At 54.3% G+C, this 13,382-nt stretch overlaps 5 protein-coding genes across 5 annotated transcripts; 3 read left to right on the top strand and 2 right to left on the bottom strand.

Annotated features, from left to right (window-relative positions):
• Positions 1-52: 52 nt before the first annotated feature.
• On the top strand, positions 53-2,244 carry CDEST_14049 (Putative WD40/YVTN repeat-like-containing domain superfamily). Its single transcript, XM_062930205.1, has 5 exons — positions 53-231; positions 394-874; positions 933-1,049; positions 1,108-1,332; positions 1,391-2,244. Exons 1-5 carry the CDS (start codon positions 182-184, stop codon positions 1,532-1,534), a joined length of 1,017 nt encoding a protein of 338 aa, XP_062786256.1. The 5' UTR covers positions 53-181; the 3' UTR covers positions 1,535-2,244.
• A 103-nt stretch (positions 2,245-2,347) lies between these two features.
• Positions 2,348-4,697, bottom strand: CDEST_14048 (uncharacterized protein). Its single transcript, XM_062930204.1, has 2 exons — positions 4,406-4,697; positions 2,348-4,355 (listed from the first exon to the last, which is right to left on the bottom strand). Exon 2 carries the CDS (start codon positions 4,325-4,327, stop codon positions 3,515-3,517), a length of 813 nt encoding a protein of 270 aa, XP_062786255.1. The 5' UTR covers positions 4,328-4,355; positions 4,406-4,697; the 3' UTR covers positions 2,348-3,514.
• A 295-nt stretch (positions 4,698-4,992) lies between these two features.
• CDEST_14047 (Putative SANT/Myb domain, helicase, Homeobox-like domain superfamily, ISWI, HAND) lies at positions 4,993-9,041 on the top strand. The gene is made up of 4 exons (XM_062930203.1): positions 4,993-5,284; positions 5,382-5,549; positions 5,624-8,596; positions 8,653-9,041. Exons 1-4 carry the CDS (start codon positions 5,201-5,203, stop codon positions 8,785-8,787), a joined length of 3,360 nt encoding a protein of 1,119 aa, XP_062786254.1. The 5' UTR covers positions 4,993-5,200; the 3' UTR covers positions 8,788-9,041.
• A 600-nt stretch (positions 9,042-9,641) lies between these two features.
• On the bottom strand, positions 9,642-10,222 carry CDEST_14046 (uncharacterized protein). Its single transcript, XM_062930202.1, has one exon. It carries the CDS (start codon positions 10,160-10,162, stop codon positions 9,644-9,646), a length of 519 nt encoding a protein of 172 aa, XP_062786253.1. The 5' UTR covers positions 10,163-10,222; the 3' UTR covers positions 9,642-9,643.
• Positions 10,223-10,628: 406 nt separating this feature from the next.
• On the top strand, positions 10,629-13,337 carry CDEST_14045 (Putative quinoprotein alcohol dehydrogenase-like superfamily). The gene is made up of 4 exons (XM_062930201.1): positions 10,629-11,024; positions 11,085-11,420; positions 11,482-11,659; positions 11,722-13,337. The coding sequence occupies exons 2-4, from the start codon at positions 11,316-11,318 to the stop codon at positions 13,257-13,259; spliced, it is 1,821 nt and encodes a 606-aa protein (XP_062786252.1). The 5' UTR covers positions 10,629-11,024; positions 11,085-11,315; the 3' UTR covers positions 13,260-13,337.
• Positions 13,338-13,382: the final 45 nt, after the last annotated feature.

Raw genomic sequence — 13,382 nt, 5'->3', positions numbered from 1 at the left:
AAAAGTGCGCCCCACACCAGTGCACCGAAACCCACAATGTCGAGGTGAAGGGCAAAAATTCACGATTGCCCGACGACATCGCAAGCCATTTAAAGACCGACGTCCCCTGCCGCATCACCGCCCCCCCGAAACCAGCAGCCCCGAGACCGAGAAGCGCAATACTCCTCCGTAATCAGACAACATGAGGCCCGTTCTTTTGGCAGGTCACGAGCGTGCGCTCACCCAGATCAAGTACGTTTTCTGTGCCCACCTGCGAAATTAAGAGGGGAGGAGGGGGAGAGAGAAAGAGAGCGAGAGATATGCATCTGGATACGCCTACAGCTCTCCTCACCCCTACCATACCCGACCGCGAGGGGGCTGCGTGTGGCTAACCTTACGCGCCATTGCGAATAGGTACAACTCGGACGGCGACCTCATCTTTTCCACCTCCAAGGACCAGCAGATCTGCGCTTGGTACGCGCACAATGGTGAGCGCCTGGGAACTTACCACGGCCACGTTGGTGCCATCTGGACCGTCGATGTCGACCCCACCAGCACCATGATTGCTTCCGGTTCCGCCGACAACACGATGAGACTCTGGGATATCAAGACTGGCAAGAACCTCAAGACCTGGGAGTTCCCCACCGCCGTCAAGCGTGTCGAGTTCAACGAGGACGGTACCAAGCTGCTTGGTGTCACCGAGAAGCGCATGGGTTTCCTCAGCAACATCATCGTCTACGACATCAACCCCGACCCCGAGGCCGAGCAGACCGACGAGCGCGCCCTGACCATCGTGTGCGACGAGAGCAAGGCCACCGTCGCCGGCTTCAGCTACCTCACCAAGTACATCATCGCCGGCCACGAGGACGGCTCCGTCTCCCAGTACGATGCCAAGGTGGGTTTGACGATAGGCACACCACTGCAAGGGGCATGTCGCTGATCTTGGATTCTAGAACGGTGACCTGATCTACAACGAGCCCGTACACGAGCTTAACACGCCCATTACGGATCTCCAGTGGTCGCAGGATAGAACCTACTTCATCACCGCCAGCAAGGACAAGACGGCCAAGGTACATTCACACACATCGCCATAACAAAATCGCAAGACCAGCTGCTGACCTGACATAGCTTATCACTGCCAAGGACCTCGAGGTCCTCAAGACCTACACAGCCGATACCCCCCTCAACAGCGCCACCATCACGCCCAAGAAGGACTTTGTCATCCTCGGAGGTGGTCAGGCCGCCATGGACGTCACCCGCACCTCGGCGAGACAAGGAAAGTTCGAGGCGAGATTCTACCACAAGATCTTCGAAGACGAGGTTGGCAGAGTCCGTGGTCACTTCGGTCCCCTGGTAAGTTGGGCGAGCTTTTGTCATTTTTGTGACGCACCCGCAGCTGACACATTTCAAGAACACCGTCGCCGCAGACCCCACCGGCAAGGGCTACGCATCCGGAGGAGAGGACGGCTATGTCCGTGTCCACCAGTTCGACAAGGGCTACTTCGACTTCATGTACGAGGTCGAGCGGGAACGGAAGAACAGACAGGAGAACTAAAGAAAGAGGGAGGGACTGATTGGTTTAACAACAACAAACACAAAAGCAACGCCCTTCTTTTTTACGTCTTCTCGTCTTCTTTCGCGGCTTGCATTAGTACGGCGTTCTGGGAAATCTCTGGGGGATGGTTAGATTGGTTTTTGTAAAAACCTAGGGCAGTCCGCGAAAAAAACAGACGAACGAAAAAAGAAATGGCTTTGGTACGGATGATATCAAGACATTGCTCTCTCTCCTTCGCCCTGGCGCGGAGAGGAACCTCGAGGATGAGATGAACCAAGACGACGGACGGGGTAATGATGTGTTATCTGGCACCTACTAGTTCCAACGTAATTGGGTATGATTGAAGCTGCGTGTGCTTATGTTGGTGTCCACAATCGAGACGCTTGTGTTAACGGGCAAACTAGAGGAAGGCCCCATCTCCCATGGTTTTGGAAGAAGGACGCTTCCTCCTCAAATCAAGTACGCATTTCACACAAACTGAGAGCAAATGTTTGGTGGGAACTACCTGAGGCTCGAACTTGCCTCCTGTAAGGAGTCGTAGTAATTTAGCCAGAACTAGACAGGCCAGCAGCGACATCCAGGCGATGTGCAAAACATTTATACACAGATGTAAAATGCGAAAAGCAAACACGAAAAAGGAATACATACACATCTACCTACATACCACCGTCGATTCAAGATAATAACATATACAGCGGCAAAAATTGCAAAATGAAAGGGACGAGACTCGAACTCGCGCGGGTTGCCCCACCAGGAAACAGATGTTAAGCTGACCTTAACCTGGCGCCATAACCAACTCGGCCACCCTTCCTTGAAGACACGATTTTGAGAAATGTCAGAATCGAATGTGGATATCTTGTGTCGCAGCCAAAGGCTGTTATACAGGCTGGGTCAGGCTTCAATTGGGTTGTCGGCGAAATGTGTGCATGTGCTGTGGGGGCGAACAGGGGAACTCGTTGACTCGGTAGTGGTATCGTCCCTACCCGTCGTGGTGCTCGGTGGGGAGTCTCCAGCAAGGGGTCTTCCCGTGTGCTGAGGCGGTCTAAAACAGCAACTAGATCCGGAGCACCTTGATGGTAGAATGCTGGTTGCACTTCTATCCGGGTTCACTTTACTCCTGAAGCCATCCCTGGATGGTGTAGCTGCCCACGAAGTTGTTCTAGAAGTTCCATTTGTTGGACTGGATGAAGTATCGGGGGTGGCGGGTTGGGCATGAAGACTCTGGCAGGTTCTACGTGAAATGTGGGGCACAAACTCACCCATGACTCTTAAGTCGCAAGCAAAAAAAACGGGGTTGGCCGGTTTGAGGGACTTTCGAACCCCCCGGGCTCGAGGCGAGACTGTAAAGCGGTAGTTTGGATGAGAGAGGCGATCTAGAGTTGGGATGAGCCCAAGTTTGCGGCGACGGGTGTTTGTCAGTTGGTGAAACATGTTTTGGAGGTTCCGTCCTCCTTTATTACCGCATACTGCATAACAAACCGCCCGAAGATCTGGAATTCCGAAACCCGAAACCTTTCTCGATAACGCGACGGAAGACGTCACTCGGATAACCAAATTGCGACAGTACAAAATGTGCTTGTGACGATTACCTCTGTTTTGTTGGGAGGTTGGCTTGATTTCGCCGCCAACACCGCCAGGAGTTCGACTGAGGAGATAATGATATGTGTGTAGCTATGGACCGTGGACTAGCTAGCCGTCCCAGATTTGGCATCATCGCAATAAACAGTCCCAACCTAAACACCGCCCATGCACCTTCATAAAACCAAACCAACGCCTCTCGTGACGCACTTCTAATGCTCCTAATCCCGTCCCTCTCCCTTGCCCCGCCCTCCAGGAAGATGTACGTCAATGCTCGCTCAATCCCGTCGTCAAGACATGTCCGAAGAAACCGTAGTAGACAATGAAGACAAGATCTTGTGCAGTGGAATGGTTCCTAGTTGACCGTTGTCGAAAATGAAGAAGTTGCGTAGCGACAGACTCTTATGTGTGCCGGCTGCGCTTCGGTCCGCCGCCAAACATGTTCTTGTCCAGGCTGCTGAGGTCGAAGATCTCTGCAAAATTGATTTTGCGTTTTGACCCAGCGCCGCGACCGAGGTTGCTCCCTTGCCTTGACGCCGAGCGAGGGATATTTGCCGCGTGTCGTGGTCTTGTAGTACGGCCTGCGGGGTTCGCGTTTGTCGATGAGGTGTCGTGTGTCCGAGAATCGGACAGATCCAGGTTCGCGAGGTTAAGGTAGGCATCTTGCTGCGGTTGTTGAGGTGGCCAGGGGTGCGAGGATTGAAAGGTGAATGAGTCTGCCGTCGGCACCGTGATTGATACGGGTTCGGGTCCCTCCTCTTCTTCCACGGCCTGAGGGATGCTAGGGGGTGCCGAGTCCGTCCTCATCTGGCTTTCGGCCCGCATCGCTGATAGTTGTGTGCCACTGTTCGTCCTGTTGAGCTCCGGGGACGAAGCAGTCTCCGCCTTATCAACCTCATCGTCGCTTTCGGCGGTTTGCGAACTTTCCCTCCCATCCAGGCGTTCGGTCGCCCAGCTTCGAACCCTCCAACCATCGCCGTCGCCCAGGCCAATTTTCTCCTTGTCTAGGAACGCCAGCAGGTCATCGAGACAGTCCTGGTATCCATCCATGCGGGCCTTGGACTGAGCGGCCGCTGATGTCTTGTAAAGTTTTGTCACCGAGAGCGCTGCGGCCTTGAAGGCGTCGAGGAGTTGCTCAGGGGAGTCATTTTGGGCCGTCTGCCTCGTCGCCGAAGTACCGGGCAGGGAGGTGTTGAGGCTGCGCATAGAATCCATAGTTGTTGTCTCGCAGGTGATGAAGAGACTGAGAAGAGTAAGTAGGGAATCGAAGAAAGGGAAAGACAAGTCCCGCACCTCTAGCGGTGTAATGTAGGTCGTTGAGTTGTCAGGTAAACAAATCTTGATGCCGGAGTGGGGTCCAAACGGGGTCCCCCAAATGACTGACGATAAGGTGCAGTAGTGAGCTCGAGTATTGTAAACGGCCCCCCTTGATGCCAAAAGCAGAGCGACTGAGATGTTCGAGAACGTTTGGATGGAGAGTGTTCAACGGGTCGCGATGCAGAAGGCAGTTGTGTTTGTCGATGGAGGGAAAGTCAGCTCGCCATCAGTAGAGCACATGACATTGGGAAGCGGCACTATCCGAAAGCCAACAGCACCTTTGCAGGCCCAAAAATACGGATACCTTAGGTGGCTTTGACGTTATCCCCTCGTGGCCTGTGCGCTAGTTCTGAGCGGCTGGCCCAATCTTGGACAGGAGGGTGGATACCCCTTGCTATCCCATGCTTACTAGGAAGAAATGAAAAACACCCTGGTCGGAGGTTGTCTTCTTCCGGGTCCGACCTGCCGGCGGCGCGGCTCTTGCCATCTGACGGGGCACGGGATTGACACGGAGAAAACACGCTAGTCCTGATCGGAATTTGTCTTCTACAGAAGAGGGATCCCACCTTTCCTCCATCATCTTAAAAACATCTAGGACTGTTCACCTACTCGCAGCACCAAAGCACTCGACCTTTTTTTTCGAGTGTTTCCTCGATTCACATCGCCTCCAAACAGTTTTCAACACTCGGCCATTGTCTACCCTTCCTGGCGCGCGCGACTACATTGAAAGAAACGCGTGTAAGTCGCGTAAAGTGATTTACAGCAGTCAAGATGGCGCCTCGCTCAAGAGCTGCTGCGGTCGACACTGACGCGTCAATGTCGGACGCTGCAGAGGCTCATCCAGTGGAAGCAATGGTACGTTGTTCTTCGCATTTCATCGTGCACCGTCATGCTCCTCGGGGCCTTACGGCTCGCAATTGTGTTGGAAACGGTTTGTCTGACGTACATGCAGGAAGTCGACGAGACACCCGACTACACCGACTCAGACACCAATGCGAACACCACTGCCAGTAGTGTTGTGGGCGAACCTCTTGGCGATGGCCGCAAGAGACGGTCTGAGGCCAACCAGCTTCGTCGCAGCATCTTCGGCAAGAAGCATGATCGCTTAGGTGAATCAAAGGTACGTCGGATGTGGATTTCTTGCCTCGAGAACAACTCAGTCAATTGCGGAGTGCTGAACGATGTTTGAAACAGGAAGAAGACAGTATTCGACGATTTCGATACCTGCTGGGCCTCACGGACCTCTTTCGCCATTTTATCGAAACGAACCCCAATCCTAAGATTCGGGAAATCATGACCGAGATCGACCGACAGAACGCAGAAGCATCAAAGAGCAAGAAGAAAGGTTCGCGACAGGGCGGCGCTAGCAACGAGCGACTGCGTCGGACTGAGGCGGAGGAAGATGCCGAGCTGCTCCAAGACGAGAAGCATGGTGGCTCTGCCGAGACCGTCTTCCGCGAGTCGCCCGCCTTCATTCAAGGCCAGATGAGAGATTACCAGGTCGCCGGTCTCAACTGGCTAATTTCTCTCCACGAAAATGGTATCTCTGGCATTCTTGCCGACGAGATGGGTCTTGGCAAGACCCTACAAACAATTGCGTTCTTGGGCTACCTGAGACACATTATGGGTATTACAGGACCACACATCGTCATCGTCCCGAAGTCGACATTGGACAACTGGAAGCGAGAGTTCGAGAAGTGGACACCCGAGGTCCACGTACTGGTACTGCAGGGCGCGAAGGAAGAGCGCAACGCACTCATCAACGATCGGTTGGTCAACGAAGACTTCGATGTCTGCATCACGAGTTATGAAATGGTTTTGCGCGAGAAGGGCCATCTAAAGAAGTTCGCATGGGAGTACATCATCATCGACGAAGCTCACCGCATCAAGAACGAGGAGTCATCACTGGCCCAGGTCATCCGTGTTTTCAACTCCCGAAACCGCCTTTTGATCACCGGTACACCCCTCCAGAACAACCTGCACGAGCTGTGGGCTCTGCTCAACTTCTTGCTTCCCGACGTCTTCGGTGACTCCGAGGCCTTTGACCAGTGGTTCTCTGGCCGAGAACAGGACCAGGACACTGTTGTCCAACAACTCCATCGTGTACTGAGACCCTTCTTGCTCCGAAGGGTCAAGAGCGATGTCGAGAAGAGCCTTTTGCCAAAGAAGGAGGTCAACGTCTACCTTGGCATGTCCGAGATGCAGATCAAGTGGTATCAGAAGATTCTCGAGAAGGACATAGACGCTGTCAACGGTGCCAACGGAAAGCGAGAGTCCAAGACGAGATTGCTGAACATCGTCATGCAGTTGCGAAAGTGCTGCAACCATCCTTACCTCTTTGAAGGCGCCGAGCCCGGCCCACCGTACACCACCGATGAGCATCTTATTTACAATGCCGGCAAGATGGTCGTTCTGGACAAGTTGCTTACCAGGATGCGAAAGCAGGGCAGCAGAGTCCTTATCTTCTCGCAGATGAGCCGTCTCTTGGACATCCTTGAAGACTACTGTGTGTTCAGGGAGTACAAGTACTGCCGCATTGACGGTGGGACGGCCCATGAGGATCGTATTGCCGCCATTGACGAGTACAACAAGCCAGGCTCTGAAAAGTTCATCTTCTTGCTCACGACGAGAGCAGGTGGTCTGGGCATCAACCTCACCACTGCCGACATTGTTGTGCTTTACGACAGCGATTGGAATCCTCAGGCCGATTTGCAAGCCATGGATCGTGCTCATCGTATCGGTCAGACCAAGCAGGTCGTGGTGTATCGTTTCGTGACTGATAATGCGATTGAGGAGAAGGTCTTGGAAAGAGCCGCTCAGAAGCTGCGTCTCGATCAACTTGTTATCCAGCAAGGCCGTGCTCAGGTGGCGGCAAAGGCCGCCGCCAACAAGGATGAGCTTCTCTCCATGATCCAGCACGGCGCCGAGAAGGTCTTCCAAAACAAGGGCGCCAACGCCATGCTCGCGAACAAGGGCGCTGACCTGGACGATGACGATATCGACAACATTCTCGCCTCGGGTGAATCGAGGACGAAGGAACTCAACGCCAAATATGAAAAGCTCGGAATCGATGACCTGCAGAACTTCACGTCCGAGTCTGCCTACACCTGGAACGGTGAGGATTTCAAGACCAACAAGAAGGACATTGGCATGAACTGGATCAACCCCGCCAAGCGTGAGCGAAAGGAGCAGTCCTATTCTATGGATAAATACTTCCGCCAGGCCATGTATCCTCCCAAGGAAAAGGACACCAAACCCAAGGCCCCGAGAGCTCCGAAGCAGGTCCCTGTGCACGATTACCAGTTCTATCCGCCTAGATTGCGCGATCTCCAGGACCGTGAAACGGCGTTCTATCGCAAGGAGATCGGTTACAAAATTCCGCTTGCCGATGGCGATGACGACAACCTTGACGAGCGTGAGGCGGAGCGTGCGCTAGATCAGCAAGAGATCGATAGCGCCACGCCGCTCACCGAGGAGGAGCAGGAGGAGAAGCAGCGTCTTTCACAGCAAGGCTTTGGTGAATGGAATCGACGCGACTTCCAGCAGTTCATTAACGCCTCAGGCCGTTACGGCCGCAACGACTACGAAAATATCGCAGAGGATATCGATAACAAGACCGCGGCCGAAGTCAAGCAGTATGCCAAGGTCTTTTGGCAGCGGTACACCGAAATTGCCGACTACAACAAGTACATCAAAGTCATTGAAGACGGCGAGGAGCGGATGCGCAAGATTGAGCACCAGAGGAAGCTGCTTCGCAAGAAGATGTCTCAGTACCGCGTCCCCTTGCAGCAGCTTAAGATCAACTACTCCGTATCCACCACGAACAAGAAGGTGTACACGGAGGAGGAGGACAGGTTCTTGCTGGTTCTTCTCGACAAGCTTGGCATCGACTCCCCCGGTCTTTACGAGAAAATGCGAGACGAGATCGCAGACAGCCCTCTATTCCGTTTTGACTGGTTCTTCCTTAGCAGGACGCCCGTCGAGCTGAGCCGTCGCTGCACCACGCTGTTGACAACTATCGTGAAGGAGTTCGAGGATGTTCATCCTACGAAGGGTTCGAACGGCGTCAACGGCAAAGCCAAAAGAGAAGCCGATGACGAGGAGAACGACGAGGATAGCATTCTCGGCATGGCCCCGGCGAAGAAGAAGTCAAAGAACGGCGTTAAGGTATGAACTCGGACTAGGCCGCAGATCTTATAGAGACCAAGCTGACATCATGACAGAACAAGGCACTAGACAATGTCAAGTCGGAGGCCGGAAGCAAGAACACATCAGCAGCTCCTTCAAGGGCGTCCAGCGTCACCTCGACCAAGTCTGCCACCAATGCCAAGAGTAAATCCAAGGGCAAGAAGAAATAGAGGGGTTGCATCATACGCGAACGAGTAACGGGTCTTTTGGGTGTGATGGGTATGGCTTCCTAGCAGTGGCTGCGATTAGAAAAAGGCGTTTGGTCTGGCATGACCTTCTGGTCGGGTTGTCTCCTGGAGAATCATGTTGTACAGCTTCCGCGTTAGAGTACTTCTCTGACTGGGAAATTTGAAACTGTAAATGTCTAGCTCGAAATCATACGAGAATAAATGGAATATGAGAGAGGACTGTCAGCATTGGTGCACATGCTTCACTGCAGCATTCTTCTTTATTGATTTGTGTCAGTCGCCTGGGAAACAACCTTGTGTAATGTCTTGCCTTTCCGAGCGGAAGTATCTGCATACTCTTTAACTGAAGACCTCGATTCGTTTGATTATTGTAAACCACAAATGTCGTTTGACCTATGTCAGGTCGGCGATGATCCCTCTGGTCTCTGCTTGCCGTTGGATCCTGCCATGGTTGAGATCCACCGTCCGAACAAATGCAAGATCCCAAAACCATTTGGCGGCGATGGTCTGCAAGAACCTTTGAGGCCGATACTACGACGTTTCAGGGGCGTAGAATGTACCAACTGGACTTGTTTCTCGTAACAGGGCGGCTGGTTCTCGTAGCAGGGGACGAATGGGGGGGCGGGAGGGGGCGATGCCCACGATGCTGGCGATACCAATGATGTTGATGATATTGAAGGACAGTGTGGGGAGGAACTCGCTAATCTCGTCGCGACTTGTCACAATCCTCCCCAGCATTCAGGGCCGCTTGCCAGTCATTCCGGTAACAACTTGGGCCTCTAGAGCCTTCACCGATCTGGCGCAGCTGCACTCGAGCCGGGTCATCATATCCGACACCTCAGTCGTGCCCCCCCCCTGTGGTTGTGTACTTGTGGAGGCACACGCCTGCGATGAATCTCAGCCTTATCATGCCACTTGGCATCGCCAATGGGACTATACGATATCTTTTTCCTCCTATCGCGGAGCGACAGCCGGAGGGGATATTTAAATGAGGCAAAGAGTCCACACGATTCCCACTTGTAAAGACCCTGCTCGTCTGTCGACCTAAAGCCTGCCTGCCGAGAAACACACGCTCATGATCTTTGAAAATGCCGCTCAAGCCAACGCCCAACGCCGATGGTATTTTGGGGCCTCGGTATGTTGTATGAGAGCGTTTGCCATGAAGCTTAGGAGTGCTGGCGGTTAATGGGCTGTTCGCTTGTCGCTTGTAAAGGACAGAAGCGGGAGGCAACACCAGGCGTAGGAACCTGAGAATCAAACCGCAATGTTGAAGGGTGCGGTCTAGGGTGGGTTCTACAGCAGAAGTATAGGTAGTAAGTGAGTGCAGTGCGTGGATCATGTAAAAAATCAAAGTCATAAAAGAGACCGGGTTGCAATTGATGAAAACAAAACGTGGTCGCCAACCGTGATGTTACACACCCAAGGACGGAGCGAAATGCGCATTGTATTGTTAGACAGTAAGAACCAGGCTCGCACCTGGGCGTTTACCCGTCATCCAAGAAAGGCCGGGGAAATAAAAACGGAACCGAATTGCTGCCTGAATACCAACGGAGGGAGGTCATTGACGTGCATCTCTCTCATGAGAGCACAAAAATGCAAAAGAGAACCGCGATCCGTGGGACTCGAACCCACAGCCTTCCGATTAAAAGTCGGACGCTCTGACCAAATTGAGCTAGGAAAGCGATGACTGATTGTTGGAATTACGAAGGGGTTTTACTACTTATATACCCTGTCATTTTTGGAGCTAATCCACCATTACCTCTGCCCACACCGACTTCCTTATTAACATGTGGGCATGACACAATGTTGCTCTTACAAGATCCCTTAGAACTGTCAGTTGTCGTACGTCAAAGTACTTTAAAATGCAATTTTTTTGGCAGACAATTCAACGAGTGATCGGAAACCACATTGCAGCCCAAGCCAGTTGTATCCCCGTAAAAGTATCTTTTCCTCTTCGACAGAGCGGTAGGTCGACTTTTATTAGAGTCCGTTTGGACATGGGTGTGGAGGCAACATCCGCGTCTTGTGTCCTTATCCTCAATCACGGTAAAGACATGCTACACTAGGCCAAACCACAATCATCCGCAAATGTTGCTCAAACAACAACCGCGATGTGCGTTTTGTTTGCCGAGACCTCGCCGTATGACATCGTTATCAAGTGTTTGGCTGAACACGCAGAATAGAATATCTTCAAGTTCTAGACCAACCACGCAAGACCGGTAAGGAACGTCATTTGTGCCCCGCATTTAGGTACCCGAGTAACACTGCCCCTCCATTAGGTACTCCGTTCTCCATTCCCGGATCGTCATCCCAGCTCCAGCCAGCTCCAGGCTCCCCACCCGACGCCGTCGACCGCCATTGTGGTGCCTACGTGTAGCTTCGGAGCTGACACTTGCCTCAACTCACCTTTCTCTCTCCAACACTTTCCCCCCGTTCCGTTGTCTTCGTGCAGAGCTTCCGGGTTTTCCAATTTGCATTGCGCACAATCCAGGCGTGTTTGGAGCTTCACCATGTCTGTTACCGTCGAAAAGATCCTAGCCGCTTCGCCCGCTACCCAGCGCGGCCAGCCGACGCAGCTCTCCTCCGACAACAAAGGAGAGCGTCTTGCATATGCTGTTAGTCCGCCGATGTCCCTCCAAAAGAAACAATGCACTGGCTAACAATGTGCCCTCCCAGGCCGGCAAATCCATCTTCCTCCGATCCATCGACAACCCCTCCGTCAGCAAGCAGTACACCGGTCACACCGCGCAAACGAGCGTTGCCCGCTTCTCGCCCAGCGGTTTCTACGTCGCCAGCGGAGACGTCTCGGGTTCCGTAAGAGTCTGGGATGCCGTCGAGGCCGAGAACACCAAGGGTACAGCACACCTCCATCCAGGACGCTTGATAGACAGCTCTTGATACTGACAAGCACACCAGGCGAGTACCACATCATCTCGGGCCGCATCAACGATATTGCCTGGGACGGCGACTCCCAACGGATCATTGCCGTCGGCGACGGAAAGGAGCGGTTCGGCCACTGCATCACGGCCGACAGTGGCAACTCGGTCGGAGAGATCAGCGGGCACTCCAAGGCCGTCAACTCGGTCGCCGTGCGGCAGCAGCGTCCGCTGCGCGCGGCCACCGTCTCCGACGACGCATCTCTCTGCTTCCTGCACGGCGCGCCTTTCAAGTTCAACTCGAAGAACGCCTCGGCTCACAAGGGCTTCGTTTTCGGCACGGCCTTTTCCCCCGACGGCAGCCAGCTCGTGACGGTCGGTGCCGATAAACGCATCCAGCTCTACGACGGGAAGACGGGCGAGCCCACGATTTCGATCGGTGAGGGAGAGCACACCGGCAGCATTTTTGCTGTGTCTTGGGCCAAGGATGGCACCAAGTTCGTGACCGCCAGCGCGGACCAGACCGTCAAGCTCTGGGACGTTGAGGCCGGCAAGGCCACGCAGACGTGGAAGTTTGGCGACGGCGTCAGCGTGGGCGACCAGCAGGTTGGAGTCGTCTACCCCCACGGCAGGACCGACGGGTTGATCATTAGCTTGAACCTGAACGGCGACTTGAACTACCTGAACGAGGGCAGCGATAGGCCCAGCAAGATCGTCCAGGGCCACAACAAGAGCATCACAGCGCTGGGCGCTTCATCTGATGGCAAGGGTCAGACGCTCTGGAGCGGCAGCTTTGACGGCCGCGTCTGTCAGTGGGACGTGGCCTCGGGCACCGGCTCCGTCGTCGACGGACAGGCGCACACGAACCAGGTCACCCAATTCAGTGCCGAGGGGGGACAGACGTACAGCGTCGGGTGGGACGACCACCTGCGGACGGTCGACGAGTCGGCCAACACCTTTGCCGGCGAGTCCGTCAAGCTCGCGGCGCAGCCCAAGGGCGTCGCGGCCACCAGCGGGAGGCTGTACGTGGCCACCGTCGAGGGCGTCGACGTTTACGAGAAGAACAAACTGGTCTCGGAGAATCGGCTTGGGTTCGCTCCCGGTGCCATTGCGGCCTACGGCTCAACGGTGGCGGTGGGGTCCGGCAACTCGGTCAAGATCTACAGCGCCGACGGCTCAGGCAAGCTTTCGGAGACCAAGTCTCTCGACAAGTCAACCGCGCAGGTCTCCTGCCTGTCCTACTCTAAGGACGGCCAGTACTTGGCCGCGGGCAACCAGATCGGCAAGATCATGGCCTACAAGTCGGCCGACTGGGAGGTGGCGACGGACCGCTGGTCTGCGCACACGGCAAGGGTTACGTGCATCAGCTGGAACGACGCCGCGACGCACGCCGTCTCCGGCGCCCTGGACACGCACGTCTACGTCTGGAGCTTGGCGAAGCCCGGAAGCCGTGTCAAGGCTCTCAACGCCCACAAGGACGGCGTCAATGGCGTCGCGTGGGTCGAGGGCGGATCCAAGATTGCGAGCGCCGGCGGTGACGCCGCGATCAAGGTGTGGACCGTGGCTGGGCTCCAATAGTCGGACAGCAAAAGTAAACCTGTAGACATTTTTTTCTTTGACAGATGATGATTGAATGAAAGAAGCGGCATGATGTTATGCTAACCCGGAACGCCGTGTGAAATTGGGTATCTCCTTCGTCTG

The sequence above is a fragment of the Colletotrichum destructivum genome, chromosome 9 (genome assembly GCF_034447905.1).
Source record: "Colletotrichum destructivum chromosome 9, complete sequence".
Classification (NCBI taxonomy): domain Eukaryota; kingdom Fungi; phylum Ascomycota; class Sordariomycetes; order Glomerellales; family Glomerellaceae; genus Colletotrichum; species Colletotrichum destructivum.
The sequence above is the reverse complement of the archived record's forward strand: the minus strand, read 5'-3'. Positions and strand labels throughout refer to the sequence as shown.

Coding starts and splice junctions, on each gene's coding strand:
- CDEST_14049 (XM_062930205.1), top strand. CDS start 182: ATGAGGCCCGTTCTTTTGGCAGGTCACGAGCGTGCGCTCACCCAGATC. Junction 875..932: donor TCTCCCAGTACGATGCCAAG/GTGGGTTTGACG, acceptor CTTGGATTCTAG/AACGGTGACCTGATCTACAA. Junction 1,050..1,107: donor GCAAGGACAAGACGGCCAAG/GTACATTCACAC, acceptor GACCTGACATAG/CTTATCACTGCCAAGGACCT.
- CDEST_14048 (XM_062930204.1), bottom strand. CDS start 4,327: ATGGATTCTATGCGCAGCCTCAACACCTCCCTGCCCGGTACTTCGGCG.
- CDEST_14047 (XM_062930203.1), top strand. CDS start 5,201: ATGGCGCCTCGCTCAAGAGCTGCTGCGGTCGACACTGACGCGTCAATG. Junction 5,285..5,381: donor CTCATCCAGTGGAAGCAATG/GTACGTTGTTCT, acceptor ACGTACATGCAG/GAAGTCGACGAGACACCCGA. Junction 5,550..5,623: donor ATCGCTTAGGTGAATCAAAG/GTACGTCGGATG, acceptor TGTTTGAAACAG/GAAGAAGACAGTATTCGACG.
- CDEST_14046 (XM_062930202.1), bottom strand. CDS start 10,162: ATGACTTTGATTTTTTACATGATCCACGCACTGCACTCACTTACTACC.
- CDEST_14045 (XM_062930201.1), top strand. CDS start 11,316: ATGTCTGTTACCGTCGAAAAGATCCTAGCCGCTTCGCCCGCTACCCAG. Junction 11,421..11,481: donor GAGAGCGTCTTGCATATGCT/GTTAGTCCGCCG, acceptor GTGCCCTCCCAG/GCCGGCAAATCCATCTTCCT. Junction 11,660..11,721: donor CGAGGCCGAGAACACCAAGG/GTACAGCACACC, acceptor CAAGCACACCAG/GCGAGTACCACATCATCTCG.